Raw genomic sequence first — 25,668 nt, 5'->3', positions numbered from 1 at the left:
GAGTGATAAGCTATCTGAGGCTATACGTAAAAACAATCTCCAAAGTAAAATGTTTATTTAACCCCAAGCCTAAATGTACGCAAGTAGTATTAAGACTAAACTACAATGGAAGGCATTTACAGTTCTAATCATAACCTCAGTCTTCCTCTGTAAGTATTTGTACCCTTTTCTCCAGTTGGTTTCCAGTTGCTGATTAATCTGGATTCCTCCATAGTTTCTTAGCCTTTGTCTCTCCTTTCTTGCTTGTTCCATCTCCCTGAGCAGTCTCAGTCTGTAATCTCCCTCTTGTTTGTCTGTTTGTTTTTAGACTGGAATATCTTCAAAACTTTCAGTAGGGTTCCTGAATCCAGGGTTTAACCTTGAAAATGATAAACTGTCCTCAGTCTCACTGGAGACTAATAGGGGATATTTTCCTTAAACATTCCCTTTATTTTTAATCTGATGTCTCTGGATATAGTATAATACTTCTTGTTTTGTTTTTTTCTTTGTTTCTTGTTGTTGTTGTTCCCCCCCTCTTTTACCTGAGGCAAACAGTTGGCCCTATGTGCCATGTTCATAAAGAAGTGCTGTGTTCATAAAAGAAAACTGTGGAGTTCAGTTTAAAATTACTCAAATGTTATGACTTCGAGGCCTTCTGGCTAGGGAGGAGGATACTACTGAAACCTGAAGACAAATTATCAATAGAAAGTGTTAGGTTCAGAATCAGATGGAGATCACCACCCGATAATATTTGAGGACAGATAAGAATAATGATGATGAAAAAGTGAATTCTGTTCAATCTTAGTGAGTTATTGTAGCCACTGTAGGGGAACCTATGATAATTTTACAAAATTGCGTAGTGTTTAATGTTTCTCAGATGAAGACTTTTCAGACTGTCTTCCCCATCTGTTTGGTTTTGTTTAGACTTTGATTTATATTAAGAAAAAGCAGTTTCAAAAAACCAGCCCTGAAATCATCTAAATGTTTTGAATTAAACATTCATTTGATATGGAATTATTTAGCAGAATCAATGAGATAATTTTGTGTATTTACTTTGGCAGACAAACTGAAATATCCACTGCTCATACAGTTCTGTCTGTGACCTTGACCTGCTGGCCGTTGCGGCATTGTGCTGGCAAGTAGGAATGGCATGTTCAGAACAGGGAGAGAAGCAAGGAGGTCAGTGGTGGACTCAATATGGAAGTTTTTGTGTCAGAACTTCTTTATAGAACTGTGTCTAGATTGGCTTATAGATAGTAGCCATATAGGGCAAGCTCAAACTGTCAAAGATTTGGATTTATAATTATCTTTGGATTTCCAAGTGTTCTCTCCTACTTTTCCGTGGGACCTCTTCAGGCTTTGAGTCCTTCTACTTTCTGATTTTGGATTTACTAAAAATATTTGATTATGTCCTGATCTTCAAAATTCACCTTAGTCCCAAATCTTTTCATTCAGTTGGTACTTTAAAGGGTGAAACACTGTTTTTGGTAGTCTTTGCAAGATATTCAAAGCTCTGACTTTGGCATCCACGTCACCAAGCAGAACGTCCCTGCCACAGGCAGAATGATGTTCCTGCTATTCAGCCTACAGCTAGATGCATGAGATGGTGAACATGTTTGCAAGATGGATTTAGGGCAAGACTTGAACATGGACAACAGTGTTACAGTTCTTGGACCAGTTCCATGTTAGTGGAAGCATGTGGCTAGTGTTTCAATGCAGGGCCAAGACATTCAAGAACCAGGGAATTAAAAGCAATATATCTGGCTTTTGGCTACAGTCGGTAAAAATATATATGGTGGGTAGAAATGGTTGTGCATGGAGGAGAATGGATCATCTAGCAATTCCTACCTGTAGCAACTCAGCCATAAAAAGGAAGTGTAAAGACAGAAGAAGGGGCAGATGACTAGGAGAGTTGTTTTACTGCTGAGTTGGATGGGGGAACTGGTCACAAAGGACATAGAAAAGGCCACAGTACTCAATCCCTCCTTTATATCTTACTTTGCTGGTGAAACCAGCCTTTAGGAGTCCCAGGTCTCTGAGACTCATGGGAAAGTACTATCTCTTCTTGTGGTGTTATATTTGTTTTATTCTCCCTGTGAGGTAGTATCCAGGATATCCCCCCCTCGGCCTCTCCCTGTTGTGAGCAACCTACTCCTATCACATCTACACAACACTGGATGTGTGTCTCATTTCCCTGACTTCTAACATAGCTGGCAAACTGAAAAAAATACCAGTGCAAGGTAGGAAAAAATGTATTTACTTCGTGAGGCATGCACAGACACGGAGTGTAGCCAGGCAACAAAACATGGGGACTGTGTTTATAAGTCAGGACACAGAAAGATTGCTGGACGTTCTTCCCTCTGCTTCGAAGTGCAGAAGGCAATTTGCAAAAGGGAATGTGCAGAATATGCAAAACTTCACACAAGGGAAATTTCTGTAGCAAGAACAAACCAGGAATGCGGTCTAGATAGGTAGGAAGACAAATTCAGACCCAGGTAATATCATTATGAACTCTGACTTGTAATCTGCCTAGAGTAGAACAGTGTGTTAGTCACTGGAAAAGTGCTTTCCAAATCAAATGGCATTCGTTAGCTGTTTATAAACTAGGTACAGTTGTCAAACAGCACCCACTTATCCAGATGTTAAAGTCAGTTAATTTGTGTCAGTTGTAGCTGACATTTTAATGAAGCTACTCTTTGGTTTAGGTCTCCTTTACACGTGGATTTCATGCTGATGGATATTTATAGTTGGGGTATGATTTCTCTCTTCATTTTTTTTAGTTTCCTTGGTATAAGTGGCCTGGAATGAAAAAGTGCATGTAGAGATTTCCTTAGATATGCAATTATTAGCATGAATTCAGTTATAGGAAGCTTGTAGGAAAAAAACATTTATTCACTTATACATATGACTGCTTATGAAATAAACAACATGTGAGAAAAGAGCCTGTGTGAGCTGCTTGAACCAGGATTTGATCATGAAAGCTAGATGCATTTTGGGTGTAGTTGAGGCTTAAGAGAGGATTTAGTTTTCCTTTTTTATCTCTTCATATAAAAATAATTAGTCCCCACTTGGTAATCATGTTATTTCCCATGATATAAATCAGAACTTCAGAGATGTTAATTAAAAATGCTATTCAACTTCATTGTGTTTGCAGAACTTATTATTAAAAGGAATCAGAATCAATGATGTCAGTGAAAATTTACTGCAGTAAATTCGATTAAAGTGGATAATGACTGATGTAACTCTTTCTGGAGCTGTAATTAGAAGTTTATGTGGACACCTGTCATCAGGTCAGATCAAACCTCGCCTACAGTCTTGTCTTCCACCCACAGCAGATGCCCAAGCAAATCTTAATCAAGTAACGATACTTCCTCAGAAAACTTTTTCAAGTATTTGAAATCCAGGAGCTTATTGAGATGAAGGGTTTTTGTTGGATTCCTTTATTTTTTTATTCTTATTTATCCAGTCAGTTTTTCAGCTGACACAGGGAAGATGCAAAGTGTGGAAAACATAAGAACAGAATTACACCACCCAGTGGCATAAATTTTGATAATAATTAATTATAATGATATGTGTTTGATTTGCTTTTCTTGCACATAAATAGAGAGGAGCTGCTCTGAAAGTAAAGCCTCCTATTTCATGACATTGTCCCACAACATCAGAGGCAGATGACGGTAATATGGCAGTAGAGGCAGAACCTTCCTGCCAATATGTCGTTACATTTTGTTGCTGTGTGACAGATGGCAGCAAAGGGAAAATCTGAAAAATAACGTCTGAGCTAGAAGTGCAGATGAAGCAAAGGTGTGTCACTGAATTCCTCCGTGAAGAAAAAATGGCACCCACTGATATTTTTGTGTGCTTGCTGAATGTTTGTGAACACCAAACAGTGGATGTGAACATGGTGAGATGATGGGTGGTGAGTTTCAGCACTGGTGACAGTGACACTGGGTCGCCTGCACTGGTACAGATTTTTACTAGTGTGGCATGCAGGCTCTTGTTCATGGCTAGTGGAATTCATAGCTAATGGTGGCAACTGTGTTGAAAAATGGTGTTTTGTAGCTTAGAATTGGCTCTATTATATTAGTGTTCTTGTGCTCTTTGTATCTGTTGTAATTTTCCTGGAAATAAGTAGGAGGCATTACTTTTCTGCATGACCTACATTCATTCATCTAATGCATTTAGGGCAGATTTTGTCAAGAGCTCGCTTAGCTGAGTGATTTTGGCTTCACCCTGTGACATTTAACTGATGCCCACTTTTGTATCTTCAGTGGTCCTTTTGAAAAGAATTCTCCAGCTCAACATGAAAGTGAAAAACTTAAAAAAAAATCCCTTTAATTATTCTTTAATATTCAAAGTGCAGTGAATACATTTTGAATTCACTATTTAAACATTGTGAACAACATTCCCTGTGCAACTTTTTCATGATTTTATAACTGTCTGTTATCTCTCTCCCCATATGTCATTTTTCTAGGCTGAGAGATCAGACTATTTAATCTTTCCTTATAGAGAAACCACAAAATGATGGAGGTCTTTTGTCACCTTTCCCTGCACATTTCCGAGCTGTGCTTTCAAAATTGAAATTGAGGACTGTATTAGAGCTGAACACACTATTCAAAACAAGAGGAGTATAAATGGATTTTTTCTGTGTTACATTGATGTTTTCTTATGCTCCATACTGCTCATAATTTATTGTAACTTCCATTTTTGGTTGTTGTTATTGTAACTCAAGATTTCATTCCTGAACAGCCCATTGCTGAATACATGAAGTAAGTTCATTATTTAAGGTTCTTTTTCCTTGTATGCGACACTGTATTTATCAAAACTGCAAATGAAATTCTGTACAGATAATTAGCCATTTGGATTTGTAAGGTTTACTTAGAATTCTATACAGTCAGCTCTCTACTAAAGTGATTAACTTGACATCATTAGCAAGAGTTATCACTGTACTGTTCATTCTCTTTTCTGCATCATTTGAGGATATGTTGAGCATTATGAATTCTACAATAAATTTATGTGGGACTCAGATGCTGCTGAAAACTGACCACATACTTGCCTTCCCTACTTTTCAGACTCTTTATTCGTGGAAGATCTTTCTGTCTTATGCTTTGCATAATGCAATTTCTTGAGGAGGTTCTTAAAGTTCAATTGATGAGGGAACTTGTCCAGTACCTCTTAGATATCTAAGCAGAATGTGTCATCTGGATATCCTTTTTGTCTTTATTCATGTTCTTGTATTCAGTCCAGTTAGTACCCAGCCTGTATTGCTGCAGATTACTCTATTCCATGCTGAACTTTGCTTTTGTTGAACTTAATAAGGCTTTTGACAGCTTATTTATCCCATATGTTGAGATCTGTGTGGATAAACAGCCCTTTTCTCTAGCATATCATTCTCCCCTTTTCTCTGTTTAGTATCATTTACAAACTCACTGAGAGTGCACTTTTTCCCATTATCTAGTTTGTTAATATTAAGACATTAAGCAGCACTGTCCCTTTTTTCACTAGCTTAATTATTTATTTTAGAGCATCTGATAATTTACTTGGTACAGGCATCAGTCTTGACGGTTTTCCAGGTCTCTCTGTAGTGCATATTAAAAATGGACACTAGATTTGCTGCCTTCCAGTCCTCAGATACCAAAGCACTCATGAGGCCTTATTCTGGTTGATAGCACAGCACTTACACCTCTGATTTCCTTTTGTTTTGTTATATAAATAATGTTCCTGAAAATTGGTTGCTTTTCATCTCATCTGTCTGCTCCATAATCCCTTTCATAGTACTGTGGTTGCAGATAAAGTGTTTGATGAGCAATCCTCCTCCTCCAACACCCTCTCACCATTCTTCCTTGAGCAGTTCTTTGATGAGCTTGGAGGGGGGAAAAAAGAATAAAAAAAGAAAATCTACTATAGCTTTATCTTTGTAACCACTTCTCTGATTATTTACTAGTTCTGCAAATAGTCAAGCTTTCTCCTTTTAATGTATTCAAAATAAGATTTATTAGTAATATTTTTGGCTTTTGCAAATTATTATTTGAGCTCTTTTTAGTCTTTGTTGTTAGGTTTTTAGATGCAGCTTCCAACAAGATGTTGTGCTATTGTGGCATTGGTATCTATTTGTACTATCTTAGCACTGCTTTGGTTTTCTGGCAGGCTTTTTTTTTTTTTTTTTTTTTTTTTTTTTTTTTTTTGCTTTATTAGCTAATGTCCTACTGTTAGTCTATGCCAATTTTACTATTTCTCTTTTCCTTGTGTCTTTTCTGATAGGTATTGTTAATTCTTCCCGTGTCTCCATCTGGGTACCCCTGAATGCTACCTGCAAATCTTTTATTCTTTGCTGCCCCAGTTAGCTCCTTCATATCAAGCTTGCTCATACTTAAGGTCCCTGTTATGAAGTCAAATTTGCTGTAGTGATTTTGAGTCTTTATCCTGCAGTGATGCTGAATCTATGTACACTGTGGTTGTTACTTCTGCGTATGCTACTCAGGACTGAATTATGAATTGCTTTTTCACTCATGGGTCTCATTTTGAGTTCCTGCATGAAAATCTTGATTTTTGTCTAAAAATTTCATCTTGCTGACAGGCTTCATAGTAATGAATACTCTAACTGTCTGAAATAGCTGTGTCCTGCCATTGATCCTACATTTTCTAACCTCTTAGCATCACTCAGAATGTTTGTCTGGGGACACTACCTGCTGCACTGGAAAGAATGGTTATCCAGGTCCTCCAGTTCCTTCTTATCTAGCCACTGGAGAGAAGTTTTCACTTTTCTTTTTCCCTTTCTATTCTTTTATTTCCCATAAGTAACTTTGTTTTGTTTCTGTTAAAAATCTTTGTAGGTGATGTTTAGCATGGTCTATACCACTCCCTGAACTTGTCTCAGTTTTCCTTGTGCAGCATCCAGTAAACAAATCACCACCATAACTCACTTCTTCCTTTCTTGTTATTGGCTTCCCTAATCCCATATACTAGCACAAGGACAAGAATCAGACATGGGACTATTTTCTTCTGATATTGGATAATTTTTTCCCCTTCTGCTCAGTCACTTGTTCATGTATCAGTGAGGTTTCTCTGCCTGTACTGTCCTGCAGCATCACTGAAGGCCATCTCAACAGATACCTGCATCTCTTTATCTAGTTCTTCAACAGCTCAGTGCTCTCGCTGTCCCTGTTGTAGGCATTTACAGTGAACTTTTCTGTCTTACTGTAGTTGAGTCTCCCATACAACTAAAGTGTGTGACTTTCTCAGAAAAGGCCATAAGACACTTGCCCTCTATGCTCACTGGGGCGTGTAATCATGTATCGTGTTCAGATAGCTTTCCCTTTCAGAGAAGCAGCATATTTACGCTGTGTGACTGCCAGCGCTATTAGCTGGTGCCTGTGTGGGATACAGCCAGTCCTGCTTCCAGTCACAATGTTTCAGTGTAGGAGTGTGTATGAAACGCATAATTCTCGGACAGAAATTAAAGTTCTGTTGACCTGTTGTGCTAAGATATGAAAGAGATTTTCTCCATACTCCATGAGCAGCACAATATATCTGCCTTCTTTGAACAGAAAGCAGACAAACCATTAAAATTTTTGGCATGTTCCATGTCTTTAATTTATACAAGTGCATGTTTCACTTTGGAATTGAATATGAACAGGCTTACATTTGTGGAAAGCCAAGCTCTCCAAACAGTTGAAAATTTCATAAGAGCTGTTATTGTGGTGGCGACAGTGGGAGGGATTTGCAAGCTTGCATTGTGTGTATTCAGTGTATGTCAGAGTTGCTATCTGTGCTCTGCTTTGCATCATATCTGCATTATCCCCACAGGATTCTTTAGATACCAATGTCTTTTCATTAAAACAAGAACAGCTAGTGATTGAGATTCCGGCTTGGCTTATCACGTTTGGAAAGCTAGCATTCTTTCAACAGTAAGATACATCTATACCAGAAAAATAAAGCATGTTAGAAAATAACTTTCAGATAACAGTATCAAACATGATTTTGAATGTAATTTAGATTGAGACTAAAAGCGTTTATTGCATATTCATTACTCTATCCACTTACTGTGAGAATTTTGTATTTATTGATGCTATGACTGCTGTGTACTGGAAGTGGCTCATGGGAGTACTAGGAAGTATTCAGTGGGTTACTGGACTAGTTAGTTAAAGTGTGTTGATTTAGTTAGCACATTTAATGAGTTAATTCTTCTATAGTGGAGCTCATATGTATGTTTGGAAGAAAGAAATGTACTCAATGAATAGAAAAATAATTCCTGACTGCCATTAATCTAGTGCAGCCATTTGCGGGCAGTGGATTTGGAAAAATGAAGTATGAGAAGATGAAAACTAGCAAAGACAAAATCATAGAATCATGGAATTGCTCAGGTTGGAAAAGACCTTAAAGATCACCAAGTCCAAGCGTAACCTAACCATACTACCCTAACAACCCTCCACTAAATCATGTCCCTGAGCACCACATCCAAACAATTTTTAAACACATCAGGGATGGTGTCTCAACCACCTCCCTGGGGAGCCTATTCCAGTGCTTAACAACCCTTTCTGTAAAGACGTTTTTCCTGACGTCCAATGTAAACTTCCCCTGGCCCAACTTGAGGCTGTTTCCCCTCATCCTGTTACCAGTGAGAAGAGACCAGCCCTGCTCTTGCTGCAATCACCTTTCAGGTATTGGAAAAGAGCAATAAGGTCTCCCCTCTGTCTCCTTTTCCCCAGACTAAACAACCCCAGTTCCTTCAGTCTCTCCTTGTGGGGCATATTCTCCAAACCATTCTTCACAAGCCTTTTTGCCCTTCTTTGGATCTGCTCCCGTACCTCAATGTCCTTTCTGTACAGAGGTGCCCAAAACTGAACAGTACTTGAGGTGAGGCCTCACCAATGCCAAGTACAGGGGTAGGATGACTTCCCTAGTCCTGCTCACCACACTATTCCTGATACAAGCCAGGATGCCATTGGCCTTCTTGGCCACCTGGGTACACTGCTGGCTCATATTCAGCTGACTGTCCATCAGCACACCAAGGTCCCTTTCCATCAGGCAGGTTTCCAGCCACACCTCCCCAGGTCTGTCGGGTTGCCTGGGGTTGTTGTCACCAAGATGCAGGACCTGACACTTGGCCCTAGAACTAAAGACCCCACCTGAAAGATTTGTGTCTTCCTCTTCCTACTCCTATTTTTGTTTACTGGTACAATAGCTTTAACTTTACATTACCATTAGTTTAGTTATTTTCATACTCTCTTAATACAACTGTGCTTGAAATTTTCTGTTCTAGCACTTAGATCCCAGTGGAAGGGGGTCAAGTCAGGGCACTAAAATGAAGCATATGCCCATCTAATTTTAAGGTACTCTTTTCTCCTTCTGTTGTTTACTTGTTTGCTTTAATATTGCTATTATTGGTATTGTTATTTTTATTAGTAGTGCTAGTAGCATCGCTTTATCCTTTAAGAATTGTAATATTCTTGCCAAGGGCTTTATTTTTGATTAAACAGAATTCATTCCAAACAACTGAATTTTCTTGCCTGAGGACATCAACTTTAGTAACTACAAAGTTACTGGTATGTTATTTAATAGGAAAACATGCAGAAGAATAAGAAATCCAGAACAGAATTAGGGTTATGAAAGTGTGTGAGCTGAATTTTTGCTACTAATTTGGTAATAACTCTGTAAAATCAGAAGTTTTCTTCCAGTCAGATGCCTAATCAGACTTTTCAAAAAGATGCTGACTATCTTACCTTACTTTCGCCTCAGTGGTGATTGTCACACAACTTTGTGATGTTTTACATGAAAGAAGAAAGAGTATCTTTCTTTTTCTCTCTCATTCTTACAAATAACTTATTTGGGCTAAATTTTGCTCTCAAGCAGAGTTAATACCTGGAAAATTTCAGTTTAAGTGGTGAATGTTTCAGAAGAACATGAAGTAGGAAGAAGCATTAGTGAAAGATTATTTTAATAAATTATCTGGTTAGCCCTGTCATTGAGTCATGAAAAATACAGTGTTGATGAATCTTTGGGATCTTTATCACTTTCAGTGTAATCCAGTGTATTCTGTAAGAATAGAAAGATGCATGTATTTTGGAACAATGATTAAAAAGTATGGAGGTATTCAATGGATGCTTTTTAGAATTCATGCAGCTCTGAGAAATACACTGTTTTTCTCTGAGCAAATGTGTAGCATTGAGAATGAAGGTAGTTGCATAATTCCATGTATAATTCCATGTAAGCCATGGCTTCTGCTACCAGCCTTGGCTTTGTACAGTCTTCAGCACTGCTGTGTGCTTCTGCCTCCTCTGTTTACTAAGTGGGGACTGCAGCTCTCTGATCTCAGGAGCCTCAGGGTTTATTTCAGCACCTTATGTGTACTGTGTTGGGTCAGGAATTGGTGGCAAACACTCCCCACAGTGCTGGTAAGTGAAGTCACCATCTCCCTGAACTTGTTGGGATAGATTCTTCTTTAGAAAAAAAATGTCCCAAGCAGATTTTGAGGATTTTCTACATTTTTTTTTTTTTTTTCATTTACTTCCTTACTCATATCACAGTGCATGTGCAAATCAACTGCATGTAGCATGAGCAAACATTATTAGTATAATGCAAACATTATCAGAAATCTGAACATTTTAGGATTCAAAGCAACTTCAGGTGTGAGGAGTAGCAAATGAATCATGGCAAATTTCAGTGGCACTCTGGAGATATCTGAAGAAAGATGTAAAAGAATTGGGAATAAATAGGTGTGCCATAGTTAAGAGGACATCTGTACGGGGTGCAGGTGATGACAAGGTGCTGTGGGGCTGCTGTAGGAGGCAAGGCAGGGCTATCTCATTTTGTATACAGCCAGGTCCAGCAAGCTCCAATAGCTCCACAACTTTATTTCTCTCTATTCTACTCTATTTTTAATTGGCAATAAATTAAATTTATAAAAGAGACACTGAATGGACATTGGCAGTCAGCCAAGATCAAGCCATCACAATAACCAAGAATGGCTTTAATATATACACATTCATCTTTCTGTCCCTCCTTCCCTCCAGTAAGTCACAGATTAAAATTAATGTCAAAATTATCTAAATTCAAGTCACCATGATTAACAGAAGATGGAGAGTCTGCATAAGGGCTAGCAGATAAGGGACTTGTTTTTCAAGGCCTCTCTATGGTACAGGGTCTGTTAGGATATGAATATCTTCTGCAACTTTTTCATGATATGGAAGTGAACAACACAAACCCAGCATTATTTAAATACTTTGCAAAGACTGTAACTGAGTAGCCATCTGTTTTCTACTACTTCATACAATTTCTAGAGTGCATAATTCACACATTTGCACAGAAACACAGATGTGCATGTGGGTGCAAATCACAAGTATTTTCAGAGGCCAGCATAGCCTCAACACACTGACCAGCTCCTGATTTCCAGTTTTGAGCCAGTTCCTACAGGCACCAGTCAGCCACTTCAACAGCAAAGTGATGCGAAACATTTGTGGTCTCCTCAAGAGACGTAGTGGGTCTTTGGAGTACAGGGTGAATGTGCACTCCTGACTTTTTTCAGAAGCAGTGAGAATGACATTAAAGGACAGATGTAAGGAAACTCAGACTTTTTTTTTTTTTTTTTAACAGTTGAATTATTTAGTGCAATGTCTGATTCACCTAGATTTCTGCTATTTCTAAGAATGTGGCTATGGAATGATTAATTGTTTTAATCTGTTTTAGAAGTTCAATGAACACTATCCTTTAAAAGCTGAGACAGTGAGACAGGGCCTATGTTACTGATGTAAATTCTTCTGCTTGAGCAGTTGCTTATATTGGTCCTCAATCATGTTTAATATGCAGGCCAAAAGGATATCTCTAGCCTTGCTTATAAATGAGGATCATTTGGTTTCCTTTTTTCACACAAATCAAGCAAAATTAATTGATGTACCTGCTTCTTTTATTGTAGGACAGTTTGCATCTTTGTTGTATTGTAAGGTGTGGGCATTCATCACTTTCTCTTTACATAAATGCAGACCCCAGTCCCGTATGCAGGTTTAGGTAGAGGCTAACCCTATCCTTGAAGATCTCAGGAAGTAGAAGAGTCTGCATACTGCAAAGCAGTTGCAAGCTCAGAGCTGAAATGTACTTCAAAAATAAATAAATAAATAATAATAATAATAACAAACAAAGAATTCCTGTAATGATAATAATAATTAATAATAATAGTAATAAAAATATTATTATTATTATCATTACAGGAATTCTTTGTTAGTTCTGTCTGAGTTTAGGCCATAAATGATGCACCCCCAAGAGGTGACAGCTTTGCTTGCATTGCAATCACTTTAAATGTATCGATTTCCTTTCTTCTTTAAATCTTCAGTATCTTTAAGCCTTCTGCCCCTTTCCCAACTCATGAATTCGGAAGCATTTAGTTTTCAGAGTGAAAGAATGATGTCTGAAGATGTATTTTTTTCCATGAATCTTGGGCTCTGTATGAATTTTTGTGTTCCCTGAATTAGGGAAAAAGAACTAGGAAAAGTAGGCTTCGCTGGAAAAAAAAAAAACTCCTCTGTGTGGAGAAGTTAGAGAATCTACAAGAAGATTGTCAGATTATGTTTGTGTCATTAAACTGTTTTAAAATAATATGCATCCTCCATGTACTTTAAAGTAGATTCAAATCTAGTGGCTTTTCTTCTGTTAAACTTTTTTATTTCTTTATTTTTTTTAATGGACATTAATATTATACTCACATTTTATTTTGAAATACAAAATGATGGATTTAAAATAGCAAATTAATTTGGAGCCTTGTCACTCTGCAGTTTTGTAGAGGAGCGCATAGTGTTGAGCAATCTGTGTTTTAAATTTATTTTTCCGTTCATAGTAAAAGTAAGCTATATGAGTGAACTGGATTCTGATCTAATGTTAAAGTTCTTCAGTACTGCTGGCGTATACTTAAAGGGGTGCTATTATAAGTCACTGTACAGAAGCTGTCCCTTTTCTTTAGTGAATTTAGAGAATGTTTACAAATTCTGGCCTTTCTTCTGTTCTTAGACATAACTCCTTTTGATTTGAAAGTGTTTTGCTATAGTAAAACGTTTGGAATTTGGAGTGCTGACTTCAAAGGACTCACTTCAGCAAGATAAGTGCAGGAGAATTTTAAGAAATAAGTCCTGGTAGTAAGAATGAGTTTTTGTTACTTTCTTCCTAAAATGCTAAGCTGGTATCCAATATACGCCAGTGTTAGAAAGCCATGAGTTTTAACGTACCCATCAGGAGATGAATTGCTAATAAGCTGTAATTTGATGGGGGAAGGCCGATGGCATCTGCAAGAAGAAAAAAGCCACATAGCTGCAGAGAAGCACCTTATTAATGGTTGCACTGGGTATCCTGTTGAATAAGCTTTATTGATCGCACTTCTGTAGTTATATCTACTGAGCTTTCAGATTCTTGGTGAAAAATATGAAAGTACGGTATTCTGCCAATGTAGCAATCAATGGGTTTTAAACCAATAAAAATGGAAAAGAGTCTGCAGGAGGATGAGCTATCACACAGCTAGTTCTGAAAATAAATGTCTTCTATTAGGTTCCCTGTGTGGGATGGTTACTAAAATTCGTGTATGTCGGTGGAAAAGATACTTTTCTTGATATGTAAGGGCTCCTTCAGTTTAACTTTCTTGAAGTAAACTGAAATTTGAGCTTTCTGTTATGAGTTTTGAAAATCTGAATCCCTTCCAATTTATTTCATGGATACAAGAGTTGCTCATCCAGGTTCTGTGCCATCTGTTACACCAGTGGTTTTGTTTCACACGTTGAGATCTTACATGCTGACTTTCTCCTATACGACTTGTAGAAAAGTGCCAGAAAAGGCAATTGTGTTGTTCAAAAGTGCAGACATGGATCGCTCTGGGGATCTGAGATGGTTTCTATTTTTAACAAATATTTGTTTGTTTTCTACTTGAAAAACTGCAAAGAAAGAGTGCAAGTAGAAACTCTTCCAAATCTCTGTCATCACTGAATAATCTATGAACTCTTCAATGCAGCTTTTCTCAGAGTTTGATACATTCATCTAGGCATCCGTTTTTAATGAACTGTTTTCTCTTGCTTTTTCATGGTCCTCTGATGCTAATAGATTCTGCAAGTAATAACACATGCAGAATTCTTAATCTGAGCATCAGGCATTACATCACACAGATTTTGATTATTTTTCCTTGCTCCAAATAGATATCAGAGCGAAAACTTGCAAAAACCTTCAGGTGTTCACCTGTGATAGTGTGGGTTTCAGTGCACAGCAAATAATAACTGAGCAACATTGACATTCACTGAACATTTATCATTTGTTTACTAAGTTTCACTATGTAAATATTTTATAGTCATCTACTTAATGATTAATAGACTATTTAATACATTGTTAATCTATTGTTATAGATGATTTCTTGGTCTGTCAGAGAACAGGTTATGTGTAGTGTTTTCTACAGATGTGCACGACTTGACAATTTATAACAAATTTATCAGGTTTTAAAATAACTTTATTATCTCTGAGAATTTAATTTTTCTTTGAAATGTGTCTTATCAGTTTATTTTTTTTTTAAATACAACTATTAAGTAATGATTTTTTCTTATTATTATTCCTGACTATTAAACTGACTGTGGAGATTATCCACTGAAGAAACTGAAAGCATGCTAAATGACCTGCCTTCCCCACCAGAGGGACTTTGATGGACTGAGCTTTGTGCTGGTTGGCAGTAAACTAAGTCAAATAAAATTCTCCAACTCCATAATGTTTTGCCTGTGATATACTCTCTAGAGTAGCACAAAACTTATCCTCTCTTATCTTTGGAGCTTGGTGGTTGAGATTCTTAGGCTGAGTTTAAGAGTTGAGTACAGTGTCCTACAACTGTTCAGTGCTGAAATATATGAGGACAGCCTGGGGGGAAAAATAGAGAAATTGTTAAGATATTTCAGCAACTGCTTGCTTTTCTGAGATTCCTTGTGAGTATGGAATGAGGCAAACAAAATCTGTAACAGGACTCTCTCCTTTTTTTTTTTTTTTTTTTTTTTTTTTTTTTTTTTTTTTTTTTTGTTTGTTTGTTTGTTTGTTTCTAAGTGGCTGTTCAGTTCCTTCTGCATTAATGTTATTGCTCAATTTAATATGAAGACTAGTCTTGTAGAAATTTGGGTTGAAATGACCCACTCAATTCCCACAGCTAATACCAAGTTAGCCAATGTCACAGACTTTCACTGCTTAATGTCTTGAATGAGGTTTAACTGGAGTCGAAAAGCCCCTTGCATCATTGATGTTCCTCCAGACAATTCACTTATCTCAAAAAAGGAGAAAAATTCATCCATTTTTGTAGCCTCACTGTTATCCCAAATCATCATGATGAAGTTGTGATTTGAAGTTGCATTGCTGTCCTCCTTTTCTGTCTACTCCTTTTCTGCAATTGGAATACATGATGCTCTCTGGAAGACCTTCTCATATTCTGAGCAGATACTTGCTGGTCCTGGTACTCTGTAGATTGTCTTCCTCAGCCTTGCTTTCTGTATAATTTAACAAAGCAGCTACACTCCAGTGATTTTCCTAGTAGCTGTAGATTCAAGTTTTCCTGTTGGAATAAGCATCTTTTGTTCTTTAAGTTTAATGAGAATTTTTCTCACTCTGCTTTTTTTTTTTTTTTTTTGCCCCTCTCTTACAGTATGTATTAAAGACTTGGTTTTGATCTGATTTTGTCTCTCTAAAATGTTCTTACTCCAGTTTAATTGCATATATGGACATACATTCATTCTTCAAGTTTGTTTCTTTACTAAGATGCTATTTTTAGGCTAATTATTTAAGATATTTTTATTATTATAAATCAGAGTTATTGTGTATTTTGAATGGTAGAAATATAGATGAGAACTGATACTAACTGAGTTGAGTCTTCTATTAGTAGAGCCCAATGGCAAAACTTTGTGAATAAATAAATGGCAAATAAAAGTCATGATATAATTTTTACTCTCTTTGTAAGGAGACATGATGAAAAAAACTATATACATGCATATAAAATAGAATGATTTCTTTTTCGTAGTCTCAATTATGTGATATGATGTTCAGCCATTTAAAACAATGTCACTTAGAAGGTGTTATAAATTTTATCCTCTACCATATCTCTCAGGTTCATCTGCTTGCTGTAGTAAACCCATATCTAGAAGCTATAATCCAGCTGTCTTTGACATCCTGGGGACAAGATATATTGTGTTGGCTGTGCCTCTGAGAAATTATTTTGGGAAGGATTTTGGTTTGTACCAGAGCCTTCTGAAGTGCCCTAACTTCCTTGACTGTCTGAGGTTGCTTGCTGGCATACTTCCTTATCCTTAATCCCACACCAGCATGACTTAACAGCAGGCTAGTATGGGGCAAGATGGCACACTTAGCAGCACCCACTTCTCCTTTGCCATCTGCAGCAATGAGCAGATGAACAAGAAAATAACATGTATTCCTATATTCAAGGTCTGCATTGAAGTTTTCCTTTTCTGAAATTCCTGTGCTAGGGGACTTTTTTCCCCCCATTTATTGTGGTGTTTAACCTAGGGGGCTAGGGAGTATGAAACTGCATTGAAATATCTTTCCCTTTCCTGAAATAAAGATAATCTTGACATTTCTGATCAGCACTTAAAAGTTTATAACACAATTTGTAAAAAAATGAAACGTTGCTTTCAAAAGGTCTCGAAGCCTACTAAAATCAATCTTATTTGCCAAAAAGCAGGGAGAGCTTTAAAACTCAGTATGCTAGCACAGATGTTAATCTTAAAAGGTTCACATATAATTTATTCAATATATTAAATTTGCTATATTTAGTATAATTTCAGAATGTACATTAAAAATATGGTACAAAATTTCATTTCTACCTGCTGAGTGGCTGCCAAGACTGAAAATGCAAGAACATTTTGTTGTTTTACCCCTTCAGCACAATCCAGTATTCAAATTTTAAATGTCCATAAAAAACATAAAAGCCTCAAAATGCCAAACTGGAACATTCAAAACTTTGAAAGTCACAGTGTAATACCTTTTTATTAGTAACTGTCTGGAAGCAGGACTGAAACTATTGGATTTGAGTATATTCAAGTTCTGAGTTGCTGACTTCTGTTTCCGAACTGCAGTTTCCTCTATAAACATTTTTCTGTTAAGTGTAAACCAAATGAACATTTTGTGACATTTAGAAGTCTTTGCTGAACACAAACAGGGAATGCACAGATGGGTGGCTGAATGACATTTAGTAGAAGTCCAATCTTGTGCATAGGCTAGTGTCATTAAAGTTAACGTAGTAGTCATCCACTCTGAGGTTCTGGAAGTCTTAGCAACAGTAAATTTTATTATATAAATTCTGACAAATTTTTCAGCAACTATTTATCTGTGTAGTCAACAAAATAAGGTAATTAAAAATTTAGCTTAAATATCTGTGTCTCTCCTCACTTTTTTATGTACTTTGGGCTGTTGTATTTGAAAGAAAATTCAGTTGACATCAGCTTTGTTCTTGAAGCCATATAAAGTTTCATATATTGTGTGGGTTAAAGATGAAATTATATATCTATCATGGGAGCCCAGTTTCTATTTAAAATCAAGCTCTAGGAAATTCTAGCATAATTGGATATTTATTTTCATCTATTTCGCACTGCTCACTTTTTTAAGAAACCGTAATGTACTAGCTGTGGATGAACAGTAAAAACTGAACAAATGAAAGCACACATATTATTTCCAGGAAAACTGGCTGTTGCATTCAGTATCTGGTGGCAAGATACTGCAACAAATGTAATCTATTAGTAAATTTGTCCATACGGTGTTGTTCTTGTTTAAGCTGCTGGCCTATTACTTGATAGGAGAGCCTAACTAGGCTGCCTTTAGTCCATATGAAACAATTTTTCTTTTATGATGAGACATACCTGTGCTAAAGAGAAGTCCCTTTTTAATACAGTCCCCTAGCATTTCCACAGTGGACAGCTGCTCTTGAAAGCTGATTGTTTATCAGGATGGCAAGACAGACAGCTTCAGCAGTAAGGGCTGCAAGGTCATGGCTCTGTGGAAAGCAAGGAAAATGGTTTGCCTGAAGTATGGGGAGGTATAAATCTTTTGTAAGTGGCTTTTCATATTTGCTGGAAGCAGGGATGTCATTATACAAAAGCATGCCTTAAAATTTCTGGTGACCATCAAAACCACTTCTAACACTGAGGTTGCTAATTTGCTGCTGAATGTCTTGTTGGTATACTCCTCTGTGCCTACATTCTCCTAGCATTTACTATTCTGACACTTTCTTTATAGCCTCTTTAAACTCAGCTTTTGGACTCTAGTATCCATGTTCATTGAGATATAATTATGCAGGCTGCAAGACACCCTTGCCAAACAAATCACAACTTTTTGAAGCCATTCCATTGCTGGACTGATGCAAACAATAAGGCAATATTACTCATGTTTGTTGACATATATTGTTATGATTATTGCCATTATAACTCAGCTCCCCAAAGTATTGTTTAAATACATGATATAAGAGATGAAAGCAAACAGATAGTGAAAAAGAAGAAAGGAAATCTCATGTAGTTGTTATTTTTTGGCATCGCATAATTAAACCATCTTCTTTAATGTTATTTTTGCCAGTATCTAATTAGCAGAGCCATCTGCCTAAGAAGTGCTGGACCATCTGTCTGGAGTACTGTTCTGTTCATTTTTTGGTTCTTGACTAATTAACTTCTTTCACTATGAAATATAGCAGTACATTTTGTTTCTATGCTTTGAAAAAGTTCAGATATATAACTGTGTGTGCACCTGTATACGTGTATATGTTATGTGTGTCTATGTATCTATATAAATATAGTTATACCAGGAGATCTGTGTATGCATCTTCCACTAATGAAGGTGAAAGACATATGATTGTTTATGATTTATAAATATAACTAATAGATAAATCACTTCATGCATTCAAAGTGACCAGTCCTTGTTTTGATTATATTCATCCTTTTCAAGTTTCCTTTTTGCATTTAGTATATTTGTAGAAAGTGAATACATTAGATTTAATCCTTTTGATTTTTTTTCTCCTTTTATGTTTATTTCTGTTTGTTTGTTTGTTTGCTTGTTTATTTATTTTTCTAGAAAATTAAAGAATAATTTAGGTTGGAAATTTAGGTTGGAAAGAATTTAATGATCCCTGTAGGTTCCTTCCAACTTGGGATACTCTAAGATTCTATGACTTAATTTCTTGCCAGAGAACTCAGGAAGTTGTTGTATGTTGAATACAAAGAAAACAAATTGAAAATTAGTTATTAACTGGGAAGCAAACTTATTATTCTCTGTCTCCTCATTTTCTTTAATGCTGTTTTAGTATTCTTCTAGGGTATTCAAATAAATCACTTTGATTTCACTTGGAGCTAATTTCTTTACATTTATTTGGTTTATCCTTTGAAAATATGATTGTTTGACTTTTTAACAAGTCTCTGTCATTCACCCAAGTGGAGAAGTTATTGGAATACATTTGTTGTTATAAAGAATATGACTATTTTTAATACTCTAACTTTTGACTTAAAATTGATGTGTGCTGCATATATATTTTTCTTCTTTTTTGAAGATAATAGTTACTTTACAGAGAGAACTTGTGTTGGAATGTGTTTGTTCTCTGGAATTTCTCCCCTCCCACTCCCCTTGAAAATGTTAGGAGGGAACTCATATGAAGATTTTAAAGTGTTTTCCTTGCATTGATGGCGTTATGTCCAAAACTGAGCTTTTACAAAAAGATACCTGCAACTGTTTTCCAACTGTTTTACAGTTCTGTTCAAATTTAGACTTAAAGTGTGCACCAAAGCCATTTTTATGCACAGACTGATTTTATGTCAAACATATTTGGAACTTTGGCTTTGTGTATTTTGTTTTAATGAAGAAAACAATCCATTTGACAATCAACTGTGACTTTCTTACCTGATGAAACTGTGTCAGGTTCAGTCTTTAGGGCTGGTCACACAATCGGAGTTTGGCAGGGCTAAAAATCTCACAGCAAGCTCTGAACAGGTGACCGTCAGATAACTAAGATTTGTTTGTATCTAATAGATTGGAGAAGACATTAAATTTGTGGAGGCACTTGAAAGCATGTATTTGATAGCAGGGTTCATGAAAGCCATCCAGCTGTATCACCTTCCTATTGGGGCAGAACAATGTATTAGGATCATAGAATCATAAAATCCTTAGAGTTGGAAGGGACCTTTACAGGTCATCTGGTCCAACTCCTCTGCAAACAGCAGGGACACCTACAGCTTGATCAGGGTTCTCAGAACCCCTTCCATCCTGACCCTAAATGTCTCCAAGGTTGGGACACCCACCATATCTCTGGGCAGCCTGTGCCAGTGCCTCACTGACTTCACTGTAATTTTTTTTTTTTTTTCCTTCAATCCAATCTAAATCTACCCTCTTTATGTTTGAATATGTTTGAGCCTTATGAGCTACCCTTTAACCTGTGCACATATGTTTCCCATGAAAATGCTCACCAGTAGATAATGTGCTACCATCTTTAGTTTCTTCAGTATTAATATTCAAATCCTTGTTATCTCCTTCCCCAGAGCAAAGAAAAGTTTGAATGTCTATAATTTGGTTCAGAGCACTTTTTTACCTGCAAAGTAGAATTACAATATTAATTAAAAACAATACACAGAACACAGGAGGTCATATTTTGCTATATGAAAGTTGGAACTACTTCTTAAGGCATGTAAGATAGAATTGCTCCCAACAGGATAAAATTTAGGTATTTAATTTGTGATAGGGGATGTAATAATAATCACTGTATGCATATCTTATTCTCTTCACCACTAATCTGAATGCTGTGGAAATATTAGCAAATGTTGCCAAGCAGAAGATGTCATTTTGATACAAGCAATGGATAACAGTAACATTTCTAAGTAAACCTGGTTTTGTGCTTGTTCTCTAAAATACAGCAATCTGTATGTGTCAGTCTACTATTTCAGAATTTAAAGTCTTTATCTTCAACTCACAAAAATCACATTGTTATTATTCTGTTGGGACATTTTGTTTCATCTTTATGTTTTAAAGATTCAGGGCACATTTTTCTCCTGTTGTTTTTCTCCCACATTGAAATGACATTTAACTTGACAAATTTCCACCAGTTTCCCCCCTGTGTATTACTAGTAGACTTTGTTGAATAACTGAATTTCAATTTAATGAGAAACTTCCCCAGATTTCCTGAAGATTTAAAAGAAGTACTTCTTTTATATACATATAAATCCGTATATATGTGTGTATATGTATAAATGGTGGCTTATACATGCTCTTTTTATTTAATCTATAATAGGGCATATGTATGTGTTACTGAAAATATGCAAGAACCTTGGGGACCAACCTATAAGACTCTGAACTACTCAGCCTTCTTTGAGTGCCTTTGAAATACACTTCATTTGCAGCCTGCCCTCTTATTGTCTTCTCCAGCAGCGAAACTCAGAGTTATAGTACTATGAAGTATACTTGATGTTAGTGATGGCTCATGGCTTTGTCACTTGTGTGACAAAGTGTCATCTCAGTGTTGGGGAAAATCACAGAGCAGATGCTCTTAGAAGCTATGTTAAGGCAAATGTAAGAGAGGGAGGTGATATGGGAAAACCAGCATAACTTTATGAAGGGCAGGTCTTGCCTGACTGACCTCATCACTTTTTATGATGGTCCACTGCGTCAGTGGACGAGGGAAGAGCCACTGATGGAATTAGATAAAACCTGTGAGGACAGGCTGTGAGAGCTGGGGTTCTTCAGCCTGCAAAAGAGAAGACTGTGAGATGACCTGATAGCAGCCTTTCAGTCTCTAAAGGGAGTCTGTAAGAAAGAAGAGGACAGACTCTTTAGCAAGTCTGTTGTGCTAGGACAAACTAGAATGTAGGTTTCAAATTAAAAGAATGGAGATTTAGATTGGTATTAGAAAATTTTGGTTTTGTGAGGGTTTTGAGGCTCTGAACAGGATGGCCAGAGAGATGGCGGTTGCCCTGTCCTTGGAGACATTCAAGGTTAGTCTGGATGGGGCTCTGAGCGACCTGATCCAGCTGTAGGTGTCTGTTCATTGCAGAGGAGTTGGACTAGGTGATGTTTAAGAGTGCCTTCAAAGTGTGAAAAGATGAGATTCAACAATTCTATGATCCTGTAGAATTATATGACTCTTTTGATGTATATTGTCATGAAAAGAGTTTTCCCATAAGGGTTCCCATCCAGTTAGAAATCATATGTATTTATATATAGTTACATAGTTTATTCTGTTTAGGTTCCTGTATTTGCTGTTAACTATTTTACTGATACACATAATTTAGTGTTTTAATCTATAGTACTCTTATCTAAATCTGTGCATCCCATGGATGTCAGAGAGGAAATTTTTCTTTCAGTTGTGCCAATAATGACTTCAGTAGATTTGTTGATGTGCTCTTGGAAATACCTGGTATACTTTTCTCAGATTTAATGGAAAATTTGAAGAACTGTCCCTTTTGGCTCTTGAATGTCTTTTCCAAAAAATTTCAGTGCCTGAGAGGTGTACTTAATTTACTTGATTTATGACATAGTATGATTTTCACATTTGACATCTTTTGCTTTAAAATTAGTCTTTTACCACAGTCTTAGCCAACTGAAAACAGGATTTTTTGCCACTGAAAATTGATTTATTGATAAACGTTTTATCTTGAATCAAATTTTTCTGTCTTTTTTCTTCCTGACGTTCATGCTTAGCATATTCTTCTCAGTTCAGTTCTGGCAAGAACATTCCTTCAGATGTTATTTTTAAGCAACTGTATTCCTTTAAGTCTTACTGTCTTGACCTCCTACTGGTAACTCTTGCCTTTCTCCAGGCATTTCAACTTTCTGTGTTGTTTAGATATAATGAATTATCAGATACTTGTATTTAGTGCCATGTAACATGCAAATTTAATTTATCCTACTGGATTGAGGAACTTAACACTGCTCACCCAAGAGCAGTCTTATAGTCTTTGGCGCCATTAGAGAGATGAACTGCTTTTTGCATTATACACCCAGAAGGGCCAAGCCATTAATGGTTTTGTTTCTTTGTTTATTTCTAATGTTACATAGTTTGAGACTAGGGTCATCATTCACAAGTGGGGTTTTCCAGAAGTTATCAATGTATTCTCCAATATGCTGTCCTCATTTATCTGCAAAAGTGTGTGCTTTAAATAGGAAGGATTGGAGCTGAGGAAGAGAAGTAATGCATTGGTTTTGCAAGTCTTTATTTTCTGAAATAAAAACAACAAAGCTCATCCTTGGGCTTAGTGAAAAGCAAATCAAAAAGTACTGTATAGTGTACCATGAAGACATATTTCCCCTTTGTTTAAGTAGGCTTTCACCCTATTAAATTTCATTAATTGTGGAGTGTACTTTTATAGTCTCCATTGGAAGACAGGTACAAAAGATCACTTAATGTTAAGTCTGAATAAATTATCTTCCATTATTTTCTGGTAAAGAAATTGAAAAACAAAACAAAACAAAAACAAAAACAAAAATCCTGTGGTTTCAACAATTAAGCAGCCGTGTTTAGTTTAGTAATCTCATTTCTTCCTGGTAAAATGTAAAATGCTTTGTGACATTTTTATCAAGAGAACAGGTGGATGTGCGTTGTTGATGTGAAAGCAAGCAGAGAGATTTAAAATGCACTCTGACTGCACAGCATACACAGGCATTCAAATGTGTGCATGTATTAGCACATACACACCAAGCCCAGGATCTGCTCCACTGAGTGGTAGAGTTTGTAAGTCATAGCTGTTGAATGTTAAATATGTAAATAATTGGAATTAACTCAGGCAGTGAAAGAGCCATAATGCAGCCTAGACTTACATTCCTGGCATAAGTCTGTTGAAGCAGAAGGTTCAAAAATTAGGACAAATCACTTCTGCTTTGCAGTGCTCCATTTCACTGTTGTCCTGTGGATGCCTGCTTGTTGCTCTTTTCCTTCAATTTAAGTTTTAGCTCCTCCAATTACTGCTACAGTCACACCTTGAGAAAATAAAATATCCATTTCATGCTTGAGAGAAAATCTGCAAAACCAGCAGCAGTGCACCCTTTCTGTCTCAGAAGGTTGCTCAGCAGAGCTGACCTCAGCGTGATGCCATCCACCTCTGCTTGGGAGGACGAGTCAGTCCTTCTCTGTGCTAAGCTGAGTAAGACTGATACAAAAGGGGCTAAGCAGCATCAAATGTGATTGTGGTTTTTTCTGCTATAGCTGTAGGTATCGTGAATCATGGGGAAAGCCAGTTTCACTTTGGATTAAAAAAGTGAAAAACCACCAAGAGCAGAACTACGTTTCTAAGGAGAAAAAGCTTATAAGATGATTACGGCTAGAACCACCCATGGTTACTTGTCAGATACCTCAAGCATGTATCTCAAGCATAGGCTTAGATAGCTGAGTTGTATATTTCCGTATTCTCTGCATTTCTAACTAATTTCTATTGCTTTCAGGCAGTGGAGTGGCAATGTGATGAAGCTACTAAAAGAGCCTGCTACAGTAAAGGAAAATCAAAGGTAAGCATGAGACAGTTCTGCTTTAACAAAATTTGTATTTTAATAGAAGGTATAATTCAATGTATAAATATCTGCCTTATGCAGTTGTTATATCTCCCGTTTCTTTCTGATGAGACTTGTAGAAAAAAAGTATGACACTGATGTATGAGCAAAGGAATAAAGAACAATATAGGGAGGTGTGGAGTGAGATCTACAGTGAGTGCTGTGATGAAATGATAAAAACAACTGAGTTTCTAACAATTCATTGTATTGACTCTATAATATATCGTGTAATGACCTGTATTTTCACATCATACTCTGTGCCATAAATCTCAAATAACTCTCTATGTGCTTTGCAAAGTCCTCAACTTATGAGGGCTGCTCTGAAAGTAATGAATCTTATTTTATCAATTAGGCCTATGATATCACAGGCACTTGTTGGTGTTATGGCAGTAGTGGTTGAATCTTTTGTACAGAATTCCACTGTGCATTGTTGCTGTGTGACAGAGGCAGCAGAGGGGCAGTCTGACAAAATGGTGTATGACATGGATGTGCAGATGAAGCAAAGTATGTCATCAAAGTTCTCCATGTGGAAAAATTGCACCCTCTGACATTCTTGCTGAATGTTTATGGAGAACAAACAGTGGATGTGAACACAGTGAGGCAGTGGGTGACCGTGTGTTTCAGCAGTAGTGACAGTGATATCAAAGACGAGCCATGCTCTGTGCACAACTAGTGATGTGATCACAAGATGTAGAGTGTCTCAGTGAGCTTATCCACACAAATTAGCAGACTACAATCAGGGAATATGCAGAGCTGAATAGTGGCTTTAATGCATTGGAAATGATAGTGGCAAGACAGCTAAAAGGTAAGGGAAAAACAGAGAAGTACATCAAGAGCAGTAACAGCAGAAGAATATGCTTATTTTCAGAACTCACATTCAGTAGAACATATCAGCCTATGATATTGATTGGCAAAAGTCATAAAGAAGTACAACAAGACAAAAACTCCCAACAAAACAAAAAATCCTAATCCCACAAGCTTGAAGAATGTATTCCAAATGTTCATATCTTCTAGCTCTCTAGTAAAGAATGGCTCTCTTCTTCTGCATAGTCTGCATGGTAATGTGTGCATAATCAGTGACCTGTAACTTCTCCCATCAAGCAAAATATTTCATTTCCAGCTTCTCTTAGTAAGGTTTGGAAAATAATGTTGCATTGTAGCCTTTGTGTATCCATTTTCACT

At 36.8% G+C, this 25,668-nt stretch overlaps 1 protein-coding gene across 1 annotated transcript in view; it reads left to right on the top strand.

The window, feature by feature from the left end:
• The window catches only part of SEMA5A (semaphorin 5A), a 306,555-nt gene that overhangs the window by 145,771 nt on the left and 135,116 nt on the right, over window positions 1-25,668 (top strand). The window contains exon 6 of the mRNA XM_072327729.1: window positions 24,382-24,444. Coding sequence (XP_072183830.1) covers window positions 24,382-24,444 — 63 coding nt within the window. The remainder of the gene's footprint in view (window positions 1-24,381; window positions 24,445-25,668) is intronic.

This window comes from Excalfactoria chinensis, chromosome 2, assembly GCF_039878825.1.
Source record: "Excalfactoria chinensis isolate bCotChi1 chromosome 2, bCotChi1.hap2, whole genome shotgun sequence".
Classification (NCBI taxonomy): domain Eukaryota; kingdom Metazoa; phylum Chordata; class Aves; order Galliformes; family Phasianidae; genus Excalfactoria; species Excalfactoria chinensis.
Note: the sequence above shows the minus strand (reverse complement) of the source record. Positions and strands in the feature narration are given on the sequence as shown.